Source organism: Pocillopora damicornis, chromosome 3 (genome assembly GCF_964200805.1).
Source record: "Pocillopora damicornis chromosome 3, jaPocDami1.2, whole genome shotgun sequence".
NCBI lineage: Eukaryota > Metazoa > Cnidaria > Anthozoa > Scleractinia > Pocilloporidae > Pocillopora > Pocillopora damicornis.
In genome coordinates, this window is record NC_142672.1 from 14,226,081 (window position 1) to 14,250,250 (window position 24,170).

At 38.5% G+C, this 24,170-nt stretch overlaps 3 protein-coding genes across 6 annotated transcripts in view; 1 reads left to right on the top strand and 2 right to left on the bottom strand.

Annotated features, from left to right (window-relative positions):
* The window catches only part of LOC113678036 (uncharacterized), a 40,447-nt gene that overhangs the window by 2,665 nt on the left and 13,612 nt on the right, over positions 1-24,170 (top strand). For all 4 annotated transcript variants that reach the window (XM_089200498.1, XM_089200500.1, XM_089200497.1 and 1 more), the window contains 26 exons: positions 536-624; positions 1,046-1,093; positions 1,430-1,549; positions 2,463-2,518; positions 2,787-2,872; positions 3,541-5,082; positions 5,864-6,383; positions 6,678-6,878; positions 7,279-7,412; positions 7,804-7,941; positions 8,072-8,127; positions 8,574-8,670; positions 9,041-9,273; positions 9,581-9,638; positions 9,998-10,087; positions 10,683-10,745; positions 10,980-11,041; positions 11,377-11,506; positions 11,983-12,068; positions 12,504-12,623; positions 13,140-13,250; positions 13,794-13,969; positions 14,343-14,413; positions 14,935-15,078; positions 16,246-16,293; positions 16,430-16,480. In XM_089200498.1, coding sequence (XP_089056624.1) covers positions 536-624; positions 1,046-1,093; positions 1,430-1,549; positions 2,463-2,518; positions 2,787-2,872; positions 3,541-5,082; positions 5,864-6,383; positions 6,678-6,878; positions 7,279-7,412; positions 7,804-7,941; positions 8,072-8,127; positions 8,574-8,670; positions 9,041-9,273; positions 9,581-9,638; positions 9,998-10,087; positions 10,683-10,745; positions 10,980-11,041; positions 11,377-11,506; positions 11,983-12,068; positions 12,504-12,623; positions 13,140-13,250; positions 13,794-13,969; positions 14,343-14,413; positions 14,935-15,078; positions 16,246-16,293; positions 16,430-16,480 — 4,530 coding nt within the window. The remainder of the gene's footprint in view (positions 1-535; positions 625-1,045; positions 1,094-1,429; positions 1,550-2,462; positions 2,519-2,786; positions 2,873-3,540; positions 5,083-5,863; positions 6,384-6,677; positions 6,879-7,278; positions 7,413-7,803; positions 7,942-8,071; positions 8,128-8,573; positions 8,671-9,040; positions 9,274-9,580; positions 9,639-9,997; positions 10,088-10,682; positions 10,746-10,979; positions 11,042-11,376; positions 11,507-11,982; positions 12,069-12,503; positions 12,624-13,139; positions 13,251-13,793; positions 13,970-14,342; positions 14,414-14,934; positions 15,079-16,245; positions 16,294-16,429; positions 16,481-24,170) is intronic.
* On the bottom strand, positions 17,254-18,246 carry LOC149048361 (histamine H2 receptor-like). The gene has a single exon (XM_089200511.1). The coding sequence runs from the start codon at positions 18,244-18,246 to the stop codon at positions 17,254-17,256; it is 993 nt and encodes a 330-aa protein (XP_089056637.1).
* On the bottom strand, positions 21,442-22,433 carry LOC149048362 (histamine H2 receptor-like). Its single transcript, XM_089200525.1, has one exon. The coding sequence runs from the start codon at positions 22,431-22,433 to the stop codon at positions 21,567-21,569; it is 867 nt and encodes a 288-aa protein (XP_089056651.1). The 3' UTR covers positions 21,442-21,566.

Below are 24,170 nucleotides of genomic sequence, written 5' to 3' on the forward strand. Positions count from 1 at the left end.
ATGGATGTAGTTCAACATAAAATTTCCCTAAGGTATCCTCTGAAAATTTTAGGTTAATTGATAAACTAAACATCTTGGGTCTTGAATTTTATGAAAAATTAGCTTGGTTTGTCTGTTGAGATGATTATAAATTTGAAATTCAAAGACAACATTGAAGAACGCTCTGAACTATTAAAAATGTTTTGATTAATGTTTCTCCAAGATGTAGAGAATGATTATGCTGAGATTTTGGTCATTTTGTGAATCATACTGTATGTTTAGTGACTTGAGATGTCTTGAAAGGATTTCAAAATGTATTTAACTTACGCTCATGCAAGTGCAATAAATTTCAAAACATCTGCCATAATGATTATATTCCTACAAATCTCATGCCTTGTGAATTATGTTTCTGAACCTATTTTTTGATATACAGAATGTTGATGTCTTTCAGCTGGTAAACACTTTGTAAATGTGCTTAGTTTGTCTTTCTTGCTCAAATTGTCATTGGTAGAAGAGTTGTAAACTACTCTATCTTGCTGTTCATGTCACATTGCAGATGTGTGTGGTAAGGCGGACCTCAGATAACTGCTGGTATAGGGCAAGAGTTCAAACTGTATTACAAACACTGAGTGGACCGCAAGCAAGGTAAATTGTTATTTAACCCTTTAACTCAGAAGAGTGACTAGCATCTAATATTACCCCTGAATCACACATTTAAGTCACAAAAATAAAGAAAATGATCACCAGCCAAAGAAGCTATTGATTGTTAAAAAAATTCTCCTTGTCAACACTTTAGGAAATGTATAAAACACTGTTGGGAGAATACGTAAACTGATGTTTGGGTGTAAGGGGTTGATGATTATTGGACGAGCTTAGGCTTGATGGTGAGAATTATCAAGGCATAGGTTTGTGTTATCTGCCAAGACTTACAGTTGAACTCAGCATAAACCTCAAATGAAAAGGTGGAAACTGTGAAATGTTGTGTTGGAAAAGTGAGTGTTTTCCTTGTATTTTATTTGATTATGTCCCATAAAAAATTAGAGTGCTATGATTTTTGTTATCACAGTGTTTTTCTTGTGGATATGGCAGAGAGTACCTTGGTTCCTTGTTGCAGGTAAGAAAGGTTATTGAAAAGAATAGAGTTCAATTATGGGATTCTCATTTTTATGAAGAATTGTTTCTGTTATTCATTCACTCTTAAAACTAGCTCTACTCATTTTCTCCTCTGTCATTTATTTGTCACTACTTTCTAACTTTAAACTGTGGTTTTGTTGTATGCTGGAGGGAGCACATCATATGAATACCCTGTAGTTTCCTCATAATTTATAGCAGTGCATGTAGGCTTCAAACTGTTGTATTTAAAAATAAAGCTGTTCAAAATGCTATTTAGTTTTTGCATCCATGGTTTCAAGAGATGTTCTGTTAATGATTGCATTGTTCACTTCTGCAGGATTAGGGAAATACCAGAGCTATTTCAGAATATCCCATTTCAGGCCATGGAATGTTTGTTAGTTGGTGTTCAACCACTTGGTCTTGTTACATCCTACTTTGATCTGACTACCTCGAAACAGTATGTTGCTAGTGAAAATTGTTGTTACATTTATTTAAATCTGTAACTCCCTTGAGTGACCAAAACAGAATTTCTCCTTACAATGTCAATACAATATCAAGCTGCCAAGCTATGAGAGTAAAGAACAATATCAATTAGGGGATTGTTAGTTGATCCAGTACCAAATTCTCTGAACTAACATCACAAGAATTATATGGCAGATAGTAAGGAGAATTACTAATGAGATCTTAGTAGTTAAGGGTTAACTGAGATTCTCTCTATATTTATTTATCAACAATGTTGAACAAGCCTGGCTTGGTTCAGCTGCAAGCAGGCATGAACTGGGGACTGCATCGTAGTGTTTCACTGAAGTTATATTATCTGTAAAGAGATTGGAAAACTTCTTTCTATGAGATTTTGTCTATTTCCAACAGTAACATTAAACAATTGATATGTTCCAAAACCAAGGCATTACAAAAGGTGCAGCAATAATGAAAGACACTGCAGTAACTGTCAGTGACTTGTAAACATTTTGCTCAAACTGTGGTCATTTGCAATATGCATAATTATACTGTAAATGTATTGGTACTGATTTGAAAGCCTGTAACAATTGAAAGTTTTGGAATCAGGGTAGCTGGATAGATGCTGTTCTGAATGCATCAGATAGGAAAGGGCAAGACCTCTGGGGGAAATGGAACACCAAAAGGTGTTTAAATTTTTTTTACTAATTTACCAGCCATTTGTATGAAGATAGAGCTTGGTTGGTGTTGTTGTGCTATAATTTGCAGTATCTTTTAATGGCTAGGCAATGCACAATATCATTTCAATGAACAAAACTGGCATTTTAAGCCAGTGGTCACATATAGGGATTTGTTTGAATGTTGGAGAATTATCATTATCATAAGTAATTAGAATGATTAATTATATTCTTCAGAGTTACTGATCACTGGGATGAAGCTGCCACAAACCTCTTTAAAACCCTCATACAAGGTAGATAACTGAAGTTTTTGTGAGTTTACTCAAATGTGTGAAAAGTTTAGGTAGAAGTGGCGAATGGACATAAGCCTGAAAAATTTGAACAATTCAATTCAGCTCATGTATTTGATGTGGTAAGGTATTTGAAACTCCAAAGATTGCAAAGCCCAATTCCTTGTGTATATACTTGTGTGAGGTTTCAGTGTAATTCTAGTCTAATCTTGGTCTTCTTTGTACTCTTTTCAGTCAAATTTTGCTTAAAAGTCATATGAATTAATTTTAGGATGTAAGCTTCAAGTTACCATCCATAAACAAGATGAGAAAGGAAAGTATCATGTGTTACTATTGGCTGACTCTGGGTATGCTCAGGTAAACACAAAACCATTTTAATTCAGTGTAATTACAGTTGTAATTTTTCTAAAATCCCTTTTTACTCCCTTTTCTGGTTTAATAAGATTACATCTGACAGGCCATTTAGCTATGACCTACATGTTGAACTTAATCTAGTCAGCATTTTTAATGATATGTTCAGAAAATTGTCATAGGCCAAAAAGTGTAATTAATCTTCTTAAGCTAAAAGAGAAATGAAATTTGCGAGGTCAAACTACAATTGTAAAATAACCTTTTTAATGTATTTGTTGTAAATTATCCTAAACATCTCTAAAACAAAGCTTGTCTTTTGTATACACCTGATTGCAATAACGTTGTTGCTAGAAAGCAAAAACAAAAAGAGGAAAAAGCCAATAGGAATTTATTAGGAAGCATAAAAAACTATTCTCTAACTGTATGCCCGCTGCCAGTGGAACAACTTTTACAGAATTTTGTCCAATGAAAAATTCTTTGAACTTCTCTCAAGTATCAGTTGTTGTTCAGAGATTACAATTGATACCTTAAATAATGAAAAAAAATCCATTTGCTTATGTCTTATACTAATCAATTAGAATTTAGCTTCTTGCTTTTTTTCTGACATTACTTCAATTATAATTATGTAAACAATATTAAAACCTGCATTTTTAATTTCATGTTTTTCCCTCTAGGTTTGTGTCAATGATGAATTGGTGTTAAATGGCTTTGCAACTAACTTCTCTGAAGATTTAGAAAAACCAAGAATAAAAACAACCAAAGCTGCAAAACTGAAAGCGATGGGAGAAAAATTCCAAAAGGAAGGTGAAGAAATGCTGAAAAATATGAAGGAATATGTCAGACATGGCAAGTTCAGCGGAAGTGAAGAATCAAACAGCACTGATGAAGAGTCTATGAGCCAGCGAATCACTAATAGGTATTTGGGGATAAGGGAATCCCCTTTGGTTGTGTTAAGACAACAGGTTTTAGGACATGGATCATGTCAGGAAAACAATAGCTCACTTCAAAAGCCTTCAGCGAGACTTCCAGAAGGTGCGTGCGAGGGCCTTTCGTCTCAGAGACTCTCAGAAGAAAAGACATTTAGCAGTGAAAAGTCAGAAGATGAGCTAATGGATGGATCTAGAAAACCGGCGGCAGCATCGAGTGACAATAATTCAGGAAGGGTGCGATTTCTTTCATCTAGACTGCCAGCAACAGGTAGTGGTATGAGGGGAGGTTTTCATCCAATGTCATCAAAATCTCCAGATGCCGTGAATCTGAAGCCCATTCTTAAAAAGAAAAGTGCTCACAGTGGATCTTCCATTGAGGTAGATGAATTTCGTCCGAGAAGACGGGCAGACAGAGACGGTTCAGGTGTTTCCTACTGTGAAATACCTGAATTTTCCTCTAATGGCTCTAATGGTGAAATCTTTCTTAAAGAAATAGAGGAAAAAGAACAGTCCCCCCGAAATAGTTCAATAAGTGTAGATACCTTGTTTAGCCAACACAACGTTAGATTGCCTTTTGAAAATTTTATTTCAGCTAAGAGGATAGTTCAGGAAACTGAGTCACTGTCTAAAACTACTGCTGTGGCAAATAGAAATGAAGAGGATTGGCAAAGATTGCTATCTTCAAGAAAGACCCTAAAAGAAACCTGTGAGAGAGACTGTGGGTCAACTTTAGATCCCTCTACAGATTTAGTACAAACATGTGAGCCTCCAACGACTAAAAGCAGCTCAGAAATTGCATGTCGCTCTGAACATTCTCCAATACAATCCTCAACAAGCTTACATATGGTTGAAGGGAGAAATTTAAGTGAAAAATCTACACAATTGTCTCAACTGTTGCAGACTTCTTGTGGTTCTTTTGGAAAGTCTCCTCTTCCTTCAGAAATACTATTACCCACACAGAAGTCTGCTTCACCAGTACAACGCACAACAAGTGGAAAAAAGTTATTATATTCTGATGGTGTTATTGTTTGCTCAGAGGGTGCACCTGCTCCAAAGCCGGTCTTTTCACCAGAGTTTTGCCCATTTCCTCATTATTTGCTTCGGCTTGGTATTTTGAATCCTAGCTTACTTCAGGCACATGCTTGGCCTGCTCTTCTGAGAGGACGTGACCTTGTAGGCATTTGCCAAGCAAATGATGCACAAATACATGCGTACTTACTGCCAATTATTTATCAGTTGGTAGAAGAAAGGGAAATTTATGCGGATCTACCAAAGTTTTCAAGTGGGGTAAGTTTGCTGGGTGGTGGTGGGGTGTTGTTGTACCTAAATTCAAAGTGACAGGGAAAATGTAATGAAACTTTATTGTGCAGCCGCCGCTTTGAGTCAGAGATACAAAGCTTTAGTTTTGTACATCTTTTTTTGGGAGGTTAGACATGCAAGAACAAAGTTCATTATTCTTGGATATTCTACCTCACCGCTAAAGAGCTAAAGGAATCCTTGGAGTTACAGTGTGTAGAAGTCAAGCTCACGAAAAATCATTTTCAAGTTCAAAATTCCTGGTAAATTTCAATGAATAGACCTTTTCTTGCCAACTGTACGGATCAAGCATCTTGTCTGGTAAAAACAGAAGACGGTATCTACTGTGTAGTTTGCCGTTGATAGTAAAAGGGCTCCGTTTGTCTTTGAAATTTCACGTTCTTGCTACATGTGAATGCAGCTATCATGTTGTATTGTGCCCCTAGCTAACCTTTAAATCCCGCTTTTCATTCAATTAATTTATTCTTGTTTCTCGTCACCATGTTCTTATCAATAGCTTAGCTCCATTTTCTGCATATAAACACACACTACCCACAATTCCTCCATTCGCTCTGACCTCGAAACGTCAACTTTGAAACTCTTCATGGTGGCCAACTCACGTTATCAACTCAGTTGATAACACCAAATATCCCTGTTATACTCTCCCACTGACACAGCATCACAGAAACTGACCCCCTTTAGTCATATATAATCTTATCTGATATGTGATTTTTATATTGTTGTGAATTTCGCTTTGTATTTTTCTTTCCAGCCGCAGTTTCTTATCCTTGCTTCAACATGGGGAGCTGTTGTTGATATCTTCAGGCAATGCAGGCTCATTCTAGCTAAAAACAGGAACATTCGTGTGCAGCTGATATTTGCTGTTGGTGCAGAGGAGAATCAGATTATACCACTAGTGAATGGCTGTGAGATTCTGATTGCTACACCACCTTGCTTCCTTCGAATGCTCAGGAAATGTTATATATCCCTTTGTCGACTCTGTCACTTGGTATTTCATGACGCGGACATAATGGTGGAGGACTTCACATCTGAGATCAAATGCATCATGAGACACTACGCCAAGCTTTTGAGATCCCAACCCTGTCGTTCAGCACCACGCCAGGCAGTTGTCATGGCTTCGTCTTGGAGTGTGGGTATAGCATCACTGGTGAAGGCATATCTTGGGAATCCTGTGGTGTTGATTCCTGACATGATTGAAGCAGCTATCTACAGGGGTGTGCAACAAATTGTAACATTTTGCTCCGAGAGCCAGAGGGATGTGGAACTTCTTGGTAAGGGTATTTAAAATTCATAGTGTTCTGGATAGGATTTTAGGCACATATAGGCTTGCCTAACCGGAATTAGATAACAAATAACGAAGATATAAACAGCAAGTGAAGTCAAAACATATAGTTTACAAGCAGCTGTCTTGTGGAAAGTGGGATTGATCAAACCTTTTATTTGTTTCTACATGTATTTAGAACCCTGGAAATATCTAATAAGTTTTCTATTTTTTTCATTTCATTTCATTTCCATTTTTGTGTAAGGATTTAAATCTTTCTTTAACGTTTTCTTTCCCATGTTAGGTTACCTGGAATCGTTTATTAGCACAAAAGACATTTGTGTTTTCACTTCCACGGCAGCGGAAGCAGAGAACGTTGGACAAATCCTGAATGCAAACTGTTATTTTGCTCTTGTGGCACACAATTTTCTACCACCTCATGAACTTGACAATATTCAGAGACAGTGGAACACTCCTCACACCACTGATACTATGCCAGTTCTAGGTATGCCATAATGTCTTCAAAACTCTCAGTGGAAAGGCCGTTCCACAGAATCTTATGTTTCCCATAAGTTCCCCTTGTGTTAAAGTGAGTTTGACAATTTGGCAAAAGCTAAAAAAAAAAAAGAGAAAAGAAAATGAAAGAAATGACCAAGGAGGCCTGCTTTAAAGACTTTGCAGTTCTGAAATTGTGTATCATCTGTATCCCTTTTTTTCCTGAAGTTTTTTCTATCGGAGTTACTAGATGTGTTCTTGAATAAAGCATTTTGTAGGATCAGATTATTGATGCATCTATGCATATAGTTATATAGTTTAATCTAGATTTTCTAGATTTAATTTTCATTTTGGCGAAAAGATGACCAATGCAATCACAGTTTAATATATAATTTTAATAATAAATTCAGTTATAGCGGAAGACGTTATTGGTCAGATGAACATCACAAATGCCTCATGTGTAATACACTTCAACTTTCCTGGTTCAAAGACACGATTTAGCAAAAGACTCTCCACTCTAGCTGGGACTTTCACATCATCTGAAGTAAGAAACTCTTCACTTCTTTTCTAAAATTAATTGAGGTAGTCCTAACTTTTTAACATCCTTTCTACAAAGTTTATGATTCCGGAGCGTATGAGATCTTGCTGTCACGTGAGTAATTCCCACTCTGTTCCCACAAAAGTAATTTTTGTTTATCTAATCTTTCAGCTAATTTATTAATACTTTATTGACCAAACTTGTTTGGTTCGGCTGATTCGGTATTAACCTCTTTTTTTCAAAGTTTATTACAACAGAAAAAAACGTACGTATATGAATTACTACTTTAGGCATGAACAGTGAATTTTACAGGGATCAACCAACCAATAACATGCCACTAGCCCACAAGGACAATCATATCTTCATTTTCTTACTTTGTGAATTTGATTTTCTGAAGGAGCATGGCTGTGTCTCTGTTATTTTTGTGACTGATGGCCGAAATATGTATCACGCTCCTTCCATACGTCAGCTTGTACAGAGATCAGGTCAGGAAGTTCCACAACTACTTGATGCAATGGCCGACCTTGCAAAACAGGCAAGTCTTTGAAATAAAATTGGAGTATAGTTATTTTAATTTTAACAGACGAAACTGGGAGGCTGCTCTTAAAATTTACAGAACAAAGTAGTGAAATCCTCCTAGATGTTTTAATTTACTCTCTCTGCAGGAAAAAGAAAAGGTTAAGGAGTTGTGTTATTCTCTGAAAGCTTTTGGAACTTGCAGGTAATTTATAATGCCTTATCGTGGAGTAAACCCATAGGGCGAGTTATTTAAACAAAGTGTAACTGTTGTTTAACAAGACAGCCTCTTAAGCTATTCTAATTTAGCTGAAACTTCCATCTAAACATTTATTTTTATGAGCAGTGTTAAGAGGAGCGAAAATTAATTGTGGAAGTAAGACATTCGTTTGGTTAAATTAACCCTCTTATAGAGAATCCCCAAGGCCCACTAATTACGTAAAACTGTGGTTTAGGTTAGGCCTCGTGTAAATAACTGGCCCGCAGTCAGTAAAAAACTGTCTGCTCATTGTGTTGTGTTTGTTAAGCCTGAAATACTCGGGCTCACGCATGGGCTTTAGAACCTCGACGACGACTTGTGGACTGAATTCAAACAACCCCGAGTTATAAACTCAGGCCTCCCATGGAGGAATAATTTTTCCTTATATTTAGATACCAAAGGGGAACGAGAAACTGTTTGCAGAGACACTCAGTGTTGGCAGAGTTGGATAATCCAGCAAAAGGAATTCCTACGTCTGGCATAGTTAAGGTAAGCTTCAGAAGGAAGTTCGTGTAATTCTATTTATTATGTATCTTGCCCTTTTGCAGGCAAAATGAGTTTCACTTTTGTTCCAATTGGTCCCCCTTGCGGGAAAAGTGAGTCGTTCTTGCTAGTCGAGATTACTTGCTTTGTTTAGCGAATACAACTAATCACTCACTTCCTACATACTGAGTCTGTGTATGGCCAAGCTCGTTAGCGATTTCTTGTCGCTCAGTTAATGTAGCATCCTAAAACAAAACCGGAACTAGCAGGATTCTAAATTCTTATGGGGAAACCCTGAGTTTTTCCCTCTAGCCCTAGATTGTTACAATTTTTTTCGCATCTACCTTTAAAAAGAACATTTGATGACTTACTCCAGATACTGATTACGAGTGTAATGGATGCAACTTGTTACTGGGTGCGAATCCTTGAGCACAAACCCTCCGATGCAAACCCGCTGAACAGTCGAACTGTAGACTGCACAGAGTTCCTGGAATTAACAATGGCAGTCAGTCGATGGTACGCTGATTCAAATCATCGGGTTAAGCAAGAGTTGGTTTCTGTTGGTGACCTGTGTGCTGTGAAGCTAATTAACAGCAGTTCCTACAATAGGTAAACCACTAGAGATATGGCAATCATTGTAGATTGAAACACTTCAGCCTTGACATGAACTTACATCCGCAGAATAACTAAGTACTATCAACTGAGTTGATAGTGTAAGCTGACCACCGTAAAGAGTTTCATTTCTTTCTTTTTCTCTTAACGGTGGCCACTTTACGTTATCAGCCGAGTTGATAATAATAAATTACCCTGTTATACTCCCACCGACACAGCACCACAGCTCTTTAGAAACTTACCCCTTTTACTTGCATCAGATGCTCGAATCTAATCCTTTGAAGCTATACTATTGTGTCTCCAGAGTGAAAGTGTGCTATGTAACTAAGGAAGATCACAGTAAAAAGCCAGTGGAAGTGCGGGTAAGAATGTCTTGGTTTATTTTACTGTTAGTTACTTGGTGCATGGATAGCGAAGGGAAGAACGTTACGAGCATGAAGAGCAACGTGATGAGCATGAAAAAAGACTTCGCATTCCTTCTTTTGCGCGTTACAGCATGGAACCAAACGTTTCCCTCTAGATAAAGAAAGATGTATCTCGCTTGTTCACGAGCGCGGGACAAAGAACAATTCTGAGTCTCAATTAGGAATCAAACCTCAGTCCTTCTGATTCCGCTAGCAGGCGGCCTACATCGGGTACCACTGAGCCACAGAGACTCTGCGGTTAGCTAGGCCACCACTCAGTTCACATGTTCACTAGGTGTTTATATCTTTATTCGTAGGTTCAATATGTTGACAGGGGAAATTTTGAATGCGTTCATGTGGACAGACTTCTGCAGTTACCTCCCCAATTTCACTCCTGTCCCTTCCAGGTATGTTTCATCAAGAAATTATAAAACCTTTTTTCCTGGGTTTTATAATGAGAAAAAAACGCTTATGTTGTTGGCAGAGTACGAGAATGGTCTTTAAATCACAAGCTGTAAGGCTAGTGATCTACATTAACAAGCTTTTCGTCATTTTTTTTTCCGCTTAACTCATACAACTTAAGTCCCTTTGAAGAGTTTGTTCACCTTCATAGATAACATTGCTCAGTTTAGCTAGACACATTTAATGGCTAAGTAAGTGTAGGTTTGACCGGTTACGCGTCACCTTTTGAACCTTTATATTGCGCCGTGATTGGTGCTTTTCGACCTTCACTGTTCTGGTGATGCGGTCCTTCAGCGATGCGCTGTCGCTAATTTGTTGTTGTGTTTACTGTATCGTAGTCGCCAATTCTTCAAGAACTTATTTTCCATCGTTCCTTTCGATTCGAAATTTCGTCGGCAGTGCGCATTTAGAAAGTCGCGATCAAGACCGGATCAGACCACATAATCCAGCAAATATTAAGATTTTTTCAATTATTTCACCACGATGAATACCAACGAGCATTAGTGTTACTTCAACTCTGTTCTGTATTATGTTTTTTAGGCAGTTGAGGTGTTCGTGTGCAGATTACAACCTTTGGATAAAGACACTGACTGGACTGACGAGGTAAAGGTTAAGAATTCGGAAATTATCACTGAATTATTTGACTTTGAAATCGCTCAATTTGTTGACAAAGAGTTATTTGGGATACCTTGTGATAAACTACTCGGTGATCGCGTTCTTTTGATTCAACCCAACATACTCTAGTAAGAGTTTCTGAATGTCAAAAATAAACAACTCAACTGATTTTTGATATGTCTGTTTAAAAGATTGATTGCTCTTTGCTTTTATTTAAAACAGACGGCAGCATATATCACACGCCTCATTGAAGGCAAGGAAATGGAAGGAAGAGTTGTTTTGAGGTGAAGTTCTTTTTCGACTGGGAAGACGCATTCATTGAAATTACAGGCGGACAAGAATCGAAAATAACGTGAAGTTTATGGAAGTTCTCCCCCCCCCCCCCCCCACCCCCAAAGGAAAAAATTTTGATGTTCACATTTACTTCCGTTACCTTTAACTGAATACAACCAGCTTGTGTCAACCAGTTGCGGCCAACTGATCAGATTGGGCGATTTTATTACGTGAATGGAGCCTGGCAGCAAAGTCGCAGTGCGCAAAAATACGCAAAGTGTGCCTGTATCAATGAAAAGGTGAATCGCTCGCCCAGTGACTTATTGTTCTCACTTTGGTCTTGCAGCTTAGGCAACACGATGTGGCTGGATCCTTTGGTCGAGAGGAAATATCTTCCCAACATCAATGTTACGACCAATGCGTTGAATGTTAGGATGGAACTGTTGAGGGAAAAACGTGCAGCTGAAAACAAACAGGTAAGAGGTTTCTCCGCTTTAACGCTTGTCTGAACAATAGTGGGGAATTTTATTAGTTTGGTACAATATTCCATCCAGAGTAGCCTACGTTGGACAGATGAGAAAACGCAACCTTCTCTCCTTGACAGTTGAATTAACTGTCCGCTCTAATTCAGATTAATTGTCGGCTGGTCATACTGGCTCAGTTTGAAAACTTTAATTTTTCTTCAACGCTTAGACCTAACTTACACAGTACTGCAAACCGAAAACAGAGCTTTCTGAAAACGTGAACTTGACTACTCTTTGTATTTTGAGACATTTCAGTTAGGCCCTTCTTTTTCGCACGCTCAAATGCACTCTCGCGATATATTGTTGTGATTGTTGCGCTTTCAACTTTTCCCGACGAGACATGAACGAACCACATTTTATCTGTTGCAATTTATCAGTGTGATTGGGGCCTAAAATGAAGTTTTTTATTTCCATAACTCTTTTTAAAGCACGTGCACTTGCTGAGAAACCTTTGTGAAGGGGTCATTGTTTTACAGCCTCTGGAAGGAGGACAAACTCGTGTTTCGGATGTCAGGTAAGGATTAATCCTTCCCTGTTACTCAGGGGTAAAAACATGAAAACGCAAGACCGCCTTAGCCTCTTTCCACACTCAGTTTTGGGTTTTTTTTTCCAGTTGTTTATCCGATAAAATTTCCCATGTTAACTCTCGCTTTGGACGAAGTTGATGGCTCTGTTAATAAAAATGTGAGAGCTTTTTTTTTTTGCTGTTCTTGTTGTTTTTTCTTTTTCCAATGATTTGAGTTGATATTGTGTCTGAACAGTGCCTCAGTGATGAAAAGATTGAATGAAATAGTGCTGAGTAGTTGCGAGTCAGTTTGTGAACACGCAGGCTTTTGAGAGGAGAGCGACAACCCTCTAGTGAAGGCTTATCCACATGTTATCACATCTTGCCATATTCTACAATCGTTTATACCGCTTGAGATCTGTGTACATGGGTGTCTTATTTCAGTGAACAGTTGCCTGCTCTGGAAACAAGTGTGCTACCTGAGGAAGGATTCCACTCTGTGTATGTGTCTGCTGTGGAAAATCCAGGACTTTTTTTTGTCCAGCTGAAGTCTTCAGAAGAAAGGTTGGTAATTTGTAAACCCACATCTCTCTCTACTTTCCAGGTTTTTTTTTTCGGCGAATACATGAGGCAAAATTTTTCCCGCATTTTAACTTGTAGGATTTGACAATTTTTTTTTTGTCATTTTGCTGTTATTGTTGTGGTTAGTTCTTTTTTGCCCATTTGTGGGATCGAAAAAAATTCGCTAAAAAGTTAAGAATTGAAATCCCCCTCTGATTTTCATGCTTCACACTAAATTTTCACTCATCCACCGCTGCAGCACAAGTTTCTTTCAAATACAGGCTTTTGTTCTTCTATATCAGTCCGTTTCTCGGGTATTTTACCTTCTATAAGTGCAAACAGCAAAATTTGAACTCTGTTTTGTCGCTTTCAGCCAATTGAAAATAATTCCAAGAGATAGTTTGCTTAAACTGACTAAATACTTCGTGAGACGACACAGCGTGCGGACGAGTCGACGTTAAACTACTCCGTAGCATCAAGCCTAATACTTAACGCATTATCTGATGTTAATTTTTGTAGCTTAGAGGACCTGAAGCAGAAGATTAACTCTGGAGTCAACAAAGTTGAATCGGAGGAGAACGAGATCCCAATTGGCTCGCTCTGTGTTGCAAAGTTTTCCGAAGATGACCTGTAAGTTACTTTACCACGCTCTAAACAGTGCGTCTTTTACCAAAAAAGTATCTGTTATTAAAATCTCATCGTTGGTATTTTATTTTCGAGCAGGTTCAGTATATCATTGTTCTGACGATTGATTTTGATTCGAATTTACTTGAATTTCTTGGTGATAAATACTGTGATCTTACTTTATCTTATGGACAGGATTATTTTTTCCCATGAAAAATTAAATTTTTGTCGCCTTTTTCGTAAAAATTATTTTTTACTTTGGACGGACAAGTACTTCAAACTTTCTTTCCTTCCACTCCATTCCCCAGGCGATTTTAGTGTACCTTTTCTCTTGGCCACCAATGCCTCTAAGTGAAATCTTTTCCAGTCCTTTATCTCGTGACTACAAAATTGCCCGCTAAGCATTTTGCTTTAGGAAGATATCTAGCTTAAAGGGAGTGCAACTGCGAACTGCGGTGTTATTAACCGTTCCCTTTGTAGAAACAGTATAACCACAAATTTAGTAACACAGGTATCCATACATTACTGTTAATTTTTCCTCTCCTCTAGTTGGTACCGGGCGCGTGTCCTGGGCAGCAGGCCAGATAAAGAGCATGATGTATTTTATGTGGACTTTGGTGACAGAGAGTGGGTAACAGCGGACAGGATTGTTCCAGCTTGGAATGACATCCTTCAGCTGCCCCTCCAGGCTGTTGAGTGCTCGCTTGTCCACGTCGAACCTCTTGGTAAGTTATTTAGGTGTACTCATCTAAGGAGCTTTAAACTTGGCAAGCACGTGGCAAGCAAGCTATGGAAATACGCTACAGGAATAGAAAGTGGTAACGTCTAAAAAGAGTATTCACTCTGCAATGTTGGCTCGGCGCACCAACATGGTCTTCTTGTGATTGTTTTGGTGCGATGCGAGGCTCTGTCGGATCTAATCACGTAAAAACGCTCCGTTGTCGTACTTAATAGAGATGCAACGGTCATCGTTTTTAAGAAAGTCAAAGAGATCTATCAATGAGCGACCTGAGATGTACAAAAACTTTGTAGGGTCAAGGATAGCCTGGATAGCCTTTCAATGTTTTTTGTTTTAACTAATTGTGGTTCTTTTTACAGAGAAAGAATGGAGCGATGAGAGCAGCGACGCTTTCTGGGAAATGGTGACTGATCAGTTACTATTCGCAAAGGTACTGATGTGTTCTGAGCACGTGTCCTGAATGTTGTTCTCAGTCGTTGTTGCATCAGATTGGTAAAGTGCAAAGCGCAGCTCAATTGGTATAGTAGTGATTTTTAAAGTGCAATTGCTCAAGCACTGAAGTGAAATTTGGTCGTCGGGCCGGCTTACTTGGAAAGCATTAACCACTGAATGGATTTGAGACTTTTTGTGGAAATAAATGCAATCACTCCATCTAACGTGTAAAGTAAATTTTTACTTTTTATTAAGAGACTAGTTTTGCACCTCTAATTTCAACTTGTTAGTTTAGTTCTAGCCTTGATTGATTATCCGAATCTATTTTAATCGATTTTCGCACATAGCCTGTTTCAGTCCCCTGCTTGTTCTTAGAGGGGCTATTTTTCTTCAGAATGACAAATACCTGGACAAATTTTTGGGTAGTTTACCCAAGTCCCTCAAGTAGCGAGACAATGAACAGACATCAATCTTGATTTTTGAAACTCATCGTCAGCCTTATCACTGTTTCCGCTTCAGGTGAAATCTAAGAGTGCGTCTCTGGTGGCTGGATGCCACAGATTTGCAATTGAACTCTACAACACTAACACAGAACATGACGTCATTATCAGCCACGAGATGGTTGCAACGGGGCATGCGCAGACGTCTGCTGAAGGAATTAAGGTCTGTCCTTAAAAAAAATTTTCTATGTAAGAGATCTGAATCGCCTTTAGTGGCTCTGTTTGCATGTTGATTCACTCTTTGGAGTACGCGCAAATTGTTATACTTGCTTTGCTTAATACAGTAGTATAGTTGAATTTAATTTTGGTGCCGTGCAGAGGCGCTTCATCTTCAGGGAAACCTCGAAATGTTGATGCTGACTGAAGACCAATGAGGTCCTGAAAATGAATTGTAAATGCAAGCTTGCAAACTTTAGGTTTAATCATTCGAGATGTACTTGATGTAATTCAGTTCTTTGACTCTAATTTTTAATATAATTCCTCACGTGATTATAGAGATGTGCGCACTCTGATTGGTCGAGGATTGCGTCATATGTCGTGATTTAGCATTTCAACAGTGGTTCAACGTCGTCGGTACTTTTATCAACCACGATATTTGCTATTACAGTGGCATAGCTGAGAGAGTCCGCAACAAAACACTGTCGATTTGTTTTTTACCACAACTGATATCGACGTCAAATAAAACGATTCTTTCAGTGCGTGATTATGGTTATGACACGTTAACGCGAGAAACGTTGTCTGTACTCTCATCCACATCGGGAAATTGTGGTTAAAAATCACCTCGCGCGAGATGATTATGGCTGGGGCGCTTAAGATCAAATTGGCTACCTCGCGTTTTGTCAATGTTTCCGAGGCAGTGATAACGCATCAGTAGAAAATTCAATTGCGAAGAGCACAAAAGATGTCACCGCGTTTGGTGGAACGCTTTTCTGAAGAAAGATGTGAAATTTTTGCTGATTGAAATAACTAAACCAGTGCTCAAACTCCTTGCCCATCACGATACTAGTAATCACCACAATTGTAACAAAATATACGCAATGCTTTCTTTATTTACAGAGTTTACAACAGAATTCGAAAGCACCTGAGCAACTATACTCAAACAACTATTCACTTAAGGCTCAATGAACATTCCTGAATAATTTCTTCTGCTTTGTCTGGGGGATTATTCAACAATATCCACTTCGCTTTCGGCGAAGAATTTTTAAATAACTTACTTTATTGCTGTTTTTGTTGTTTTACCTTATTTAGTTTATTTTAATCTAGAGAGACAGCGCAATATACACAGCTATTTTTCTTCTCTTTTGAGTGGGTGTTTTTTTTCCTCAAACAGATTTTATTCCCGCACTCTTTTATTTCTAGTGAGCAACACAATTACAAAGTAAGTAGAGAAAGTGTTGATAAAGGTTATCTGATCACATGAATCTTTTTTTCTTTTTGGAACTCTCTACTTTACTTTTTGGTTTTAAAGGTTACGTGCTGCGCTAATTTCTCGATCCGTCTATTTTAAATCGTAGTTTTCATACCAAAGGATACCAGATATGTGCTTACAAGCCCATCGGTGTTTGGTGAGTATCAGGGTTGATTGATTTTGTTTTATGAGTTTCAACCCTTCTATTACTCTCGATAATTTTTGCTGATTTTCGTCACTGACTAATTCAAGAATCCCCGTGCAATTCATCATGTTGTGTCTTCATATTTCATCATATTTTGTCATAAATAAATCAGACACACTGTGATTGTCATCAGTTATGCTCCTTGGGACATTTTTCTTTTACCTTATTGAAGTATTTTTCGCCATCGTGCATCAACCGATAATTATCTTCAACATGTTGTTTTATTTATGAGATAGGAAGCGCTTCGAATTTTATTTAGACTTGTCTTTTTTTTCACAACGTTTTCCAAACACCATTCGTCACCAGCTGCTTTTTCGTTCCTTATAATATCGGAAAGTTCTTCTAAGATATGAAAACGTTATGCATTAAAAGATTTTGACAACATAGCACAAACTGAATAAAAACGTTATGATGTAGGTGAGTTCAGCCATGAGTTCATTGCTATCAATGGACCGATAATTCTTTCGTTTTGACGGATATGCACCTGGTCATCTCAAACCCTGCCGTGCTCAATTGTTTTTTATCTGTGATGAGTCGTTTCTCGTTTTTATGAAATTAGTGGTAGATGGTATTTTGCATGTTTATAATCGTCTTTGGCAAGGCGTTCGTGTTTCCGTTGAATGTACCATACCAAATGTTATTAGAAACTTTGCGAGCTGCTTCCTTACCTTTATCCATCGCGCTTCTTAACTTTTAAAACGTTGAAGATATTTGGTCATAAGAAACTAAGTAGACTGTGAATCGTTCACGTCTTGGTCAAGGTATCCATGTACCACACTCATACGACTCGCGCTCGCTATCAATTGAAGGTTGTTGAGGGGCTCTTCACGGCGGTTTGTGTGTCTATCTGTTTTCACCTGGCAAGCCTGTTTAGGTGTCTTGGACATCGCTCCCTCTCGATTGCTATTTCGACAGATGTTTTGTGTTACAACCCTGAAATCCGGTTTGAGGAAGCTATACACGATGGGATTTACCAATGAGGTAATGGCTATTGTATATAATGAAATTATCGGCAGGACATTGGGAACGATGTCGAACCGACCAAAAACATCGACGGCAGTTGTCATATAAATGATCGGCATCCACGAGGTTAGGAAGGACACAGAGATGATGAAGAAAAGTTTCGCTACTTGTGCATCAGAGGAGATGTGTCTGCGTTTGTTGATCTGTTTCATTGTGCAATCTAATTTATTCCTCGATGCTAAGCCTTGCCTCACTGCCTTAAAAATCCTAATATAGGCGATTGTCATAAAGATGTACGGAGTGATCACGCCAACGAATTCCAAGCAAACAAGGTACAACAAGTGAATTGTTTTTGAACGATCCGCTCTCCAAAATAACGGCAATAAGCTGTATATGGTTGGAAATAACCATACAGTGATAATGGTCTTTTTGAATATCTCAGGTATGCGGTAAGTGTAGTGCAGAGGCTTAATAATAGCAACGTATCGATCGTAAGTGAGTGCGCATATGTTAGCAACACCCCAGAGCAAGATCATACTGGACAAATAGTCTACAACGGCGTGTGTTGGCCGCATGATCAGCACGGGAAATAAAATGCCTCCTGTAAGTATGTCGGACACAGCAAGTGAAGCAGTCAGCCAGTTTGTGTATGTTCGTGGGACTCTGTTCAAGCAAACGAAACTAATAACGAAGAGGTTCGCGGCAACGATGAGAACGGATATCACGGTAAGGGAAACTGTCACGCAGAGATCCATCTTTGATTCTGTTGAGTTCAAGAAAAGGCTCCTTTTACTCTTGTTGGTTCCTCAAATCTCCTTGAATTACATCGGGGCCGGTAAATGGCTCACAGAGTTAACTTTAGGTTCAGTAGAATTCCGCAGCCCAGTTGGTCAAGGAAGAAGAATCTGACGGAATTGGCACTGCACGCGAACATTTGTATAATTTTTGTAATGTGACGTTATTTCTGTGACAAAAATGAATCAAATTTCTTCGTCAATTGCCTAGGAAACGGTTAACATCGTTATCGTTCCTGTCCCTTCAATCAAAAGCTACGCTAAACACCTGTAAACAGACTGCATTGGTAAGAAAGGAAAGCAAGACAGGGAAATTGTTTTCCATGGCTTTACTAAGAATTTTTTTCGTGACAAATGTTTGATTCTTAGACACCTGAATTAAAAAATAATTGCTTCTGTAATCATCTCTCTGTTCCATGCATATCTATCTCTTTGTTATTGAAACAATCAAAGGGCTCTTGGAGCTAGCTCATTCATGTTATGGCTTAAGTTTGTATCGATTTCTTGGACTTGTTGAATATAGGTACAGTTGAATTCGGTTTATGTGAACTTTCAAGACTTTTGGAATAAACTCTCTCTTATTTTGGGCAGTTGTGTGATCAAAAAAACTTGTGCATTCGTCGTGATGAGAATTGGAAAAAAGGTTGTGTGGGCTGGAGGTAGGATGGGCCGAGGTCATTAAGCAGACAGTGTCCTTTTTGTTGGTGCGTGTGTTTGTGTAGTCACCAAACACACGAGGGATAAAACCACTAGAAAAGTAAACAAATGGCTAGTCACGAAAGCAACCTTCTCGCTTTTCCCTTATAAAAATTCGCTGGTTCCTGATGTACTAGGCCAATAACAGTATGGGGCACATATGGAAAAATCAGTGTGTGTACACCCCTGAAAGTTTTAAAATATATCAAGTCGAAGGAACAGTTTTGGTCTCGGTCTGCATTTTTGTCAACAAAATGAACACACATCGGTTAAAACGATGAAACGTTCGTACCACGTGTAAAGCTGTCACTGAATTGTTTCTCGAATATTGCGCGTATCGAATATTCAATAGTGACATCTCCTTTACATCTCCATCTACATCTACTTTTATTAAGTTAGTAAATTCTGTACCGACATCTCAGCAACTAACTCGCGCGCAAAGTGAGAAGACTATATGAGGGCTTGAAATTATATTAAGAACGATGTTGATCAAGAAACGGGCAAGGAATACTCCACGATAGTGCAAATAATCGTGAAAGATGATCGCGGAAAAGCGATTGCGTGACTCTCGGTAAGTTATAAAATGACATGTTATCCACGTATCTGACGAAAAAACAGTATAAATTCTCAGTTTGCATTTTTTACCCAGTCTGCAGTCTGTATTTTGTACCCGGTCTGCAGTCTGCATTTTGTACTGACCGGATTGGTATTGCTGTTTTTGTTCGAGCGAGCCTCAAGTCCGGACCGAAATGTGGGAGCTCCAAAAAAAATTCTAGTGAGACTATCTTGGCCGCTATGATTGCTATGTGGAATGTATGTTGAAGAGCTCACGAGGAAAAGTACAATGATATTGCAATAATTACTTTATACTAATTGAAGACGAACGCAAATGCGCGGCTTACCAATATGGCGACGTTTGATGCTCTTTCGCGTAGTCACAGCATGTGTTAAAATGAATCCGCTACGGGTCCCCTAGATGTGAACATTTCGGCTTCTCGATTCAAGTTGCATTTTAAGAAGTTCGGACATGTGATTTGAGGTTATTATTTTTATCAAACCATATAATCATTTTATTCCTTTCCACGTGAGTTTCGGAGCTTCATCGAAATTAATTTTGACTTTCACTAATTGGGAAGGAGTAGCATGCGAGACTACTTCCGTTCACTGTCCACAATACAACTTCCTTCCACGGAATACAACTTCCGTCAACATCTGCTCTACCACGATACATCATTCATCGCTTTCAGCATGAATGAGCTTAAAACAGCAAACTTTACAAAACCTTGGTGCTATCGCATAAAAACGGTGATCAATCTCACTTAATCGATATTACCTACAGATTCATTTCCAGATCGACAGTTTTTTTTGCAAGCTTCTTAAAGGTTGTCAAAAGTTTGGTAAGGTTAGGGTTTTTTGTTTGAATCTGCTGCCAGCGAGTTCATGTCACATGCCGTATTGGTTTTATGAAACCTGTAACTTTAGATGGAAAGGTAGTTGACCCAGGATTCCTCTCTGTGTTTCATAAGTGTTTGTGTTTTTTTTAGAAAGTAAATAGGCGGTCTTTTCCCAACAGCAAAGAAAGCATTATCAAATTCAAATGACGGTGTCAAATGTGGTGAAGTATTAAGTAAGTATGCCAATCACAAATGATGTATTGCCAAAGTGCAATAGAATATTTATGAATTAAAAATCAGCTTCATCACAAGAATGATTTGGTCGGATAACACAAACCTGACGAACATCTTCCGTGAAAAACTTGATATTTCTCCACGATATTCCTTTTCTCAGAATTGCTGTTTTTTCTTTGACAAAAGTGAAAACATCTGTCACATAAAGGAAATCAACCATTTTACAAACGAAGTGTGACTTTAATGTTTCTTCGAAATATTATAGTCGACGGATTATCAACGCAGTTATCAATGTGGGTCAGTATATTGTTCAATTGCAAGTTTACTTCGAACTGTTTTCGATTGTGCTTAAATTTGAATTTATGTGATAGAAAGCGCTTTGAATTTTATTGAGACTCTTATTTGCACAATGTTTCCCAAAGGCCATATGTCACCGGCTGTTTCGTCATTCTTTACGATGTCGGCAATTTCTTTTAAGGTTCAAAAGGAAAGAAATCATGACATAAACTGAATAAAAACCTTTCCTGATACAGTTGAGTTTAGCCGTGATCACTACTAGCAATGAATTGACAATTAGGTTTTTTGGCTGACATGCACATGGTTATCTCCAAACTCTTGCCGTGCTCTAATGGTTTTTCTTCTTTTTTATACGTGATGAGTTATCGCACTTTTTTTGAGATACGTAATCATTCTATCATCCTATGCAAAGTTTGCCTATATAGTACATCATGGATAATGTTATTTGAAACATTGAAAGCAGTCTCCATGTTTTTATGCATCGCGCTTTTTAATATTTTTTTTTACAGTCGAAGAAAGGTATGAAGATAATCACTGGCGTTTAAATCTATCTTTCTTTGGCTCGAAGTGTCTATATGCTTCACTCAACCGACCTGCCCTCGATTTTTGGTGAAGGTTGTTGAGGGGACTCTTCGTGACTTTTCGTGTCTCCTTCTGTTTTCACCTGATAACACCGTTTAGAGGTGTCACTGACATCGCTAGCACTCGATTGCTCTTTCCAAACATATTTCGTGTTACGACCCTGAAATCCGGTTTGAGGAGGGCATACACAAAGGGATTTACCAGTGAAGCAATAGCTATTGTATACATTGAAATAGTCGGCAGAACATTTGGAACGATGTCGAACCGACCAAAAACATAAACGGCGGTTGTCAAATAAATGATCGGCATCCACGAGAGTAAGAAGACCACCGAAATGATAAGAAACAGTTTGGCCACTTGAACATCTGAGGAGATGTTTCTGCGTTCGTTGACTTGCTTTCTCGCGTAATCCAAATTTTTCCTCAATGCTAAGCTTTGCTTTACATCCTTAAAAATCCGTAAGTAGGCGATTGTAATGAAGAAGTACGGAATGATCACCCCAGTTAATTCTAAGCAAACAAGGTACACCAGGTGTATTATTTTTGAACGATCATCCCTCCAAAATAACGGCAATAAGCTGTATATGGTTGGAAATAACCATACAGTGATAATGGTCTTTTTGAATATCTCAGGTATGCGGTAAGTGTAGTGCAGAGGCTTAATAATGGCAACGTATCGATCGTGAGTGAGTGCGCATATGTTAGCAACACCCCAGAGCAAGATCATACTGGACAAATAGTCTACAACGGCGTGTGTTGGCCGCATGATCAGCACGGGAAACAAAATGCCTCCTGTAAGTACGTCGGACACAGCAAGTGAAACAGCCAGCCAGTTTGTGTATGTTCGTGGGACTCTGTTCAAGCAAACTAAACTAATAACGAAGAGGTTCGCGGCAACGATGAGAACGGATAACACACCAAGGGAAACTTTTATGTAGAGATCCATCCTTGATTCTGTTGTGTTTCTTTGAACTTGATATCCTTGGATATCCTACAGAAGGCCTCTTTTCCTCTGCTGGTTCCTTTAACTTCCCTGGCTCAAGAATAGTACCAGCATGTGGCATACACAGCCACATTTAGGTTAAGTTGAATACACGAAAAGTTTTCCGTAGCCCAATTGGTCAAAGGTAGAAAATCTGACAGAAATGTCGCGACTTGTCAACTTCTGATTAGTTTTTGTCGTGTGTCGTTGCTTCTGTGACACAAATTATTTCACTTACGTTGTCAATTGTCACCTTAATCAAAAGCTGCGCTTAACACCTGTATCCAGAACGCATTAGCCAGCACGGAAATTGTTCTCCACGGTTTTAGCAGCTGGAATTCTTGTCAGAGAATAAACAGACGTGATTGACACCATGTCTAGACATTGTTATCAAATGATTGTAATCTAAGTATAAAATTGGCATTGTAAAAGATGGCAGACAGAATAGAAAGAGATTGTTGAAGCGAAACGACTGCACGAGTGAAAAAGAAACAAAATCAAGTGAAAGGTACAGTCCCCTTTTGTGTTTGAACACCAGCGCCGGGATAATTCCCGTACAACTCTTGAGACTTCAAATACATCCTGAAAGGTAGATAGTTCTATGTATTCATTAAAACCCTAAATTAAGAATAATCCTTATCGTGTTCCATGCATACCTTCCCTTAAAACTGAATCTAAAGATAGGCAAACAAACACAAAGCAGGGGTTACACATTCAACATCACTGGATCGATCATTTTCTTTGAATTAATTACCAGACCTGACTGTTTTTTTCTGTTAAATAAAATTTAGGCTTATCCGAGGGAGAACCGCTGATCACCTCCGTCGTTAGAATCTGCTGCCGGAGAGAACAAGTCTATGCAATATTGGTTGTATGGTGTCTGTAACTTCGGAGCGTTCCATGTATAATTTTTTTTGTAAAATGGAAAAAGCGGTCCTTTTCTTAGCACCATGATAGCATTTCTATGGCTTAAATGTCGGTGTCAAATGCGGCGGAGTATTTTAATAGGAGCCTTAAATAGTCATGCATCAGCCAGAAGGATATATGAAACCTGGAGAGGACAACCTGATTTGTACGCTTGAAAAAAAAGTCTCTATATGGGTAGATGCTGTCGCTACGATGTTGGAACAAAGCCTTCCCGGTATGCATTCAGAAAATTGGTGTCACTCAAACCATAGCCGACTGCTATCAATTCATGTTGGTCTTTAAATCCATTTAAGGGCCCTCGCCAGTAACCTAAGCGAATAGTTGGCTGTGGCTCGACGTTTTTCTTTTTTGCTCTTATTTGACAAAATTTGGAAGGTTGATTTAAAATGAGAGTGCAAACCAAATTGATTTGTCAGACACGTAACCTAATCAAAAAATGAACGGTTCCCCGAAGCTTACAGTATTGTCTGTAGTTTGAGGTAATCTGTCAATCACAATACACTCACGCGTGCATTTTGCCTTTACATGAAAATTAAAGTAAAAGTCGAACAAAAATCGTGTCCTTTCAACCAGTCAAGGAAAATTGTGTTTCTTTCGATTCACGACATAGAGAGGCAGTACAAAATTTTGCAAGTTGGGAACGGTTGGTTTTTTCATCCGCACCGAAAACAGAACATTATGGAGGTTTGAACGTTAAATTATTGGAACTAACAATCGTAATTGACATCAACACACGGAAATGGTTTCCTCAGTTTTTTGCAACAAGGTTTTTTC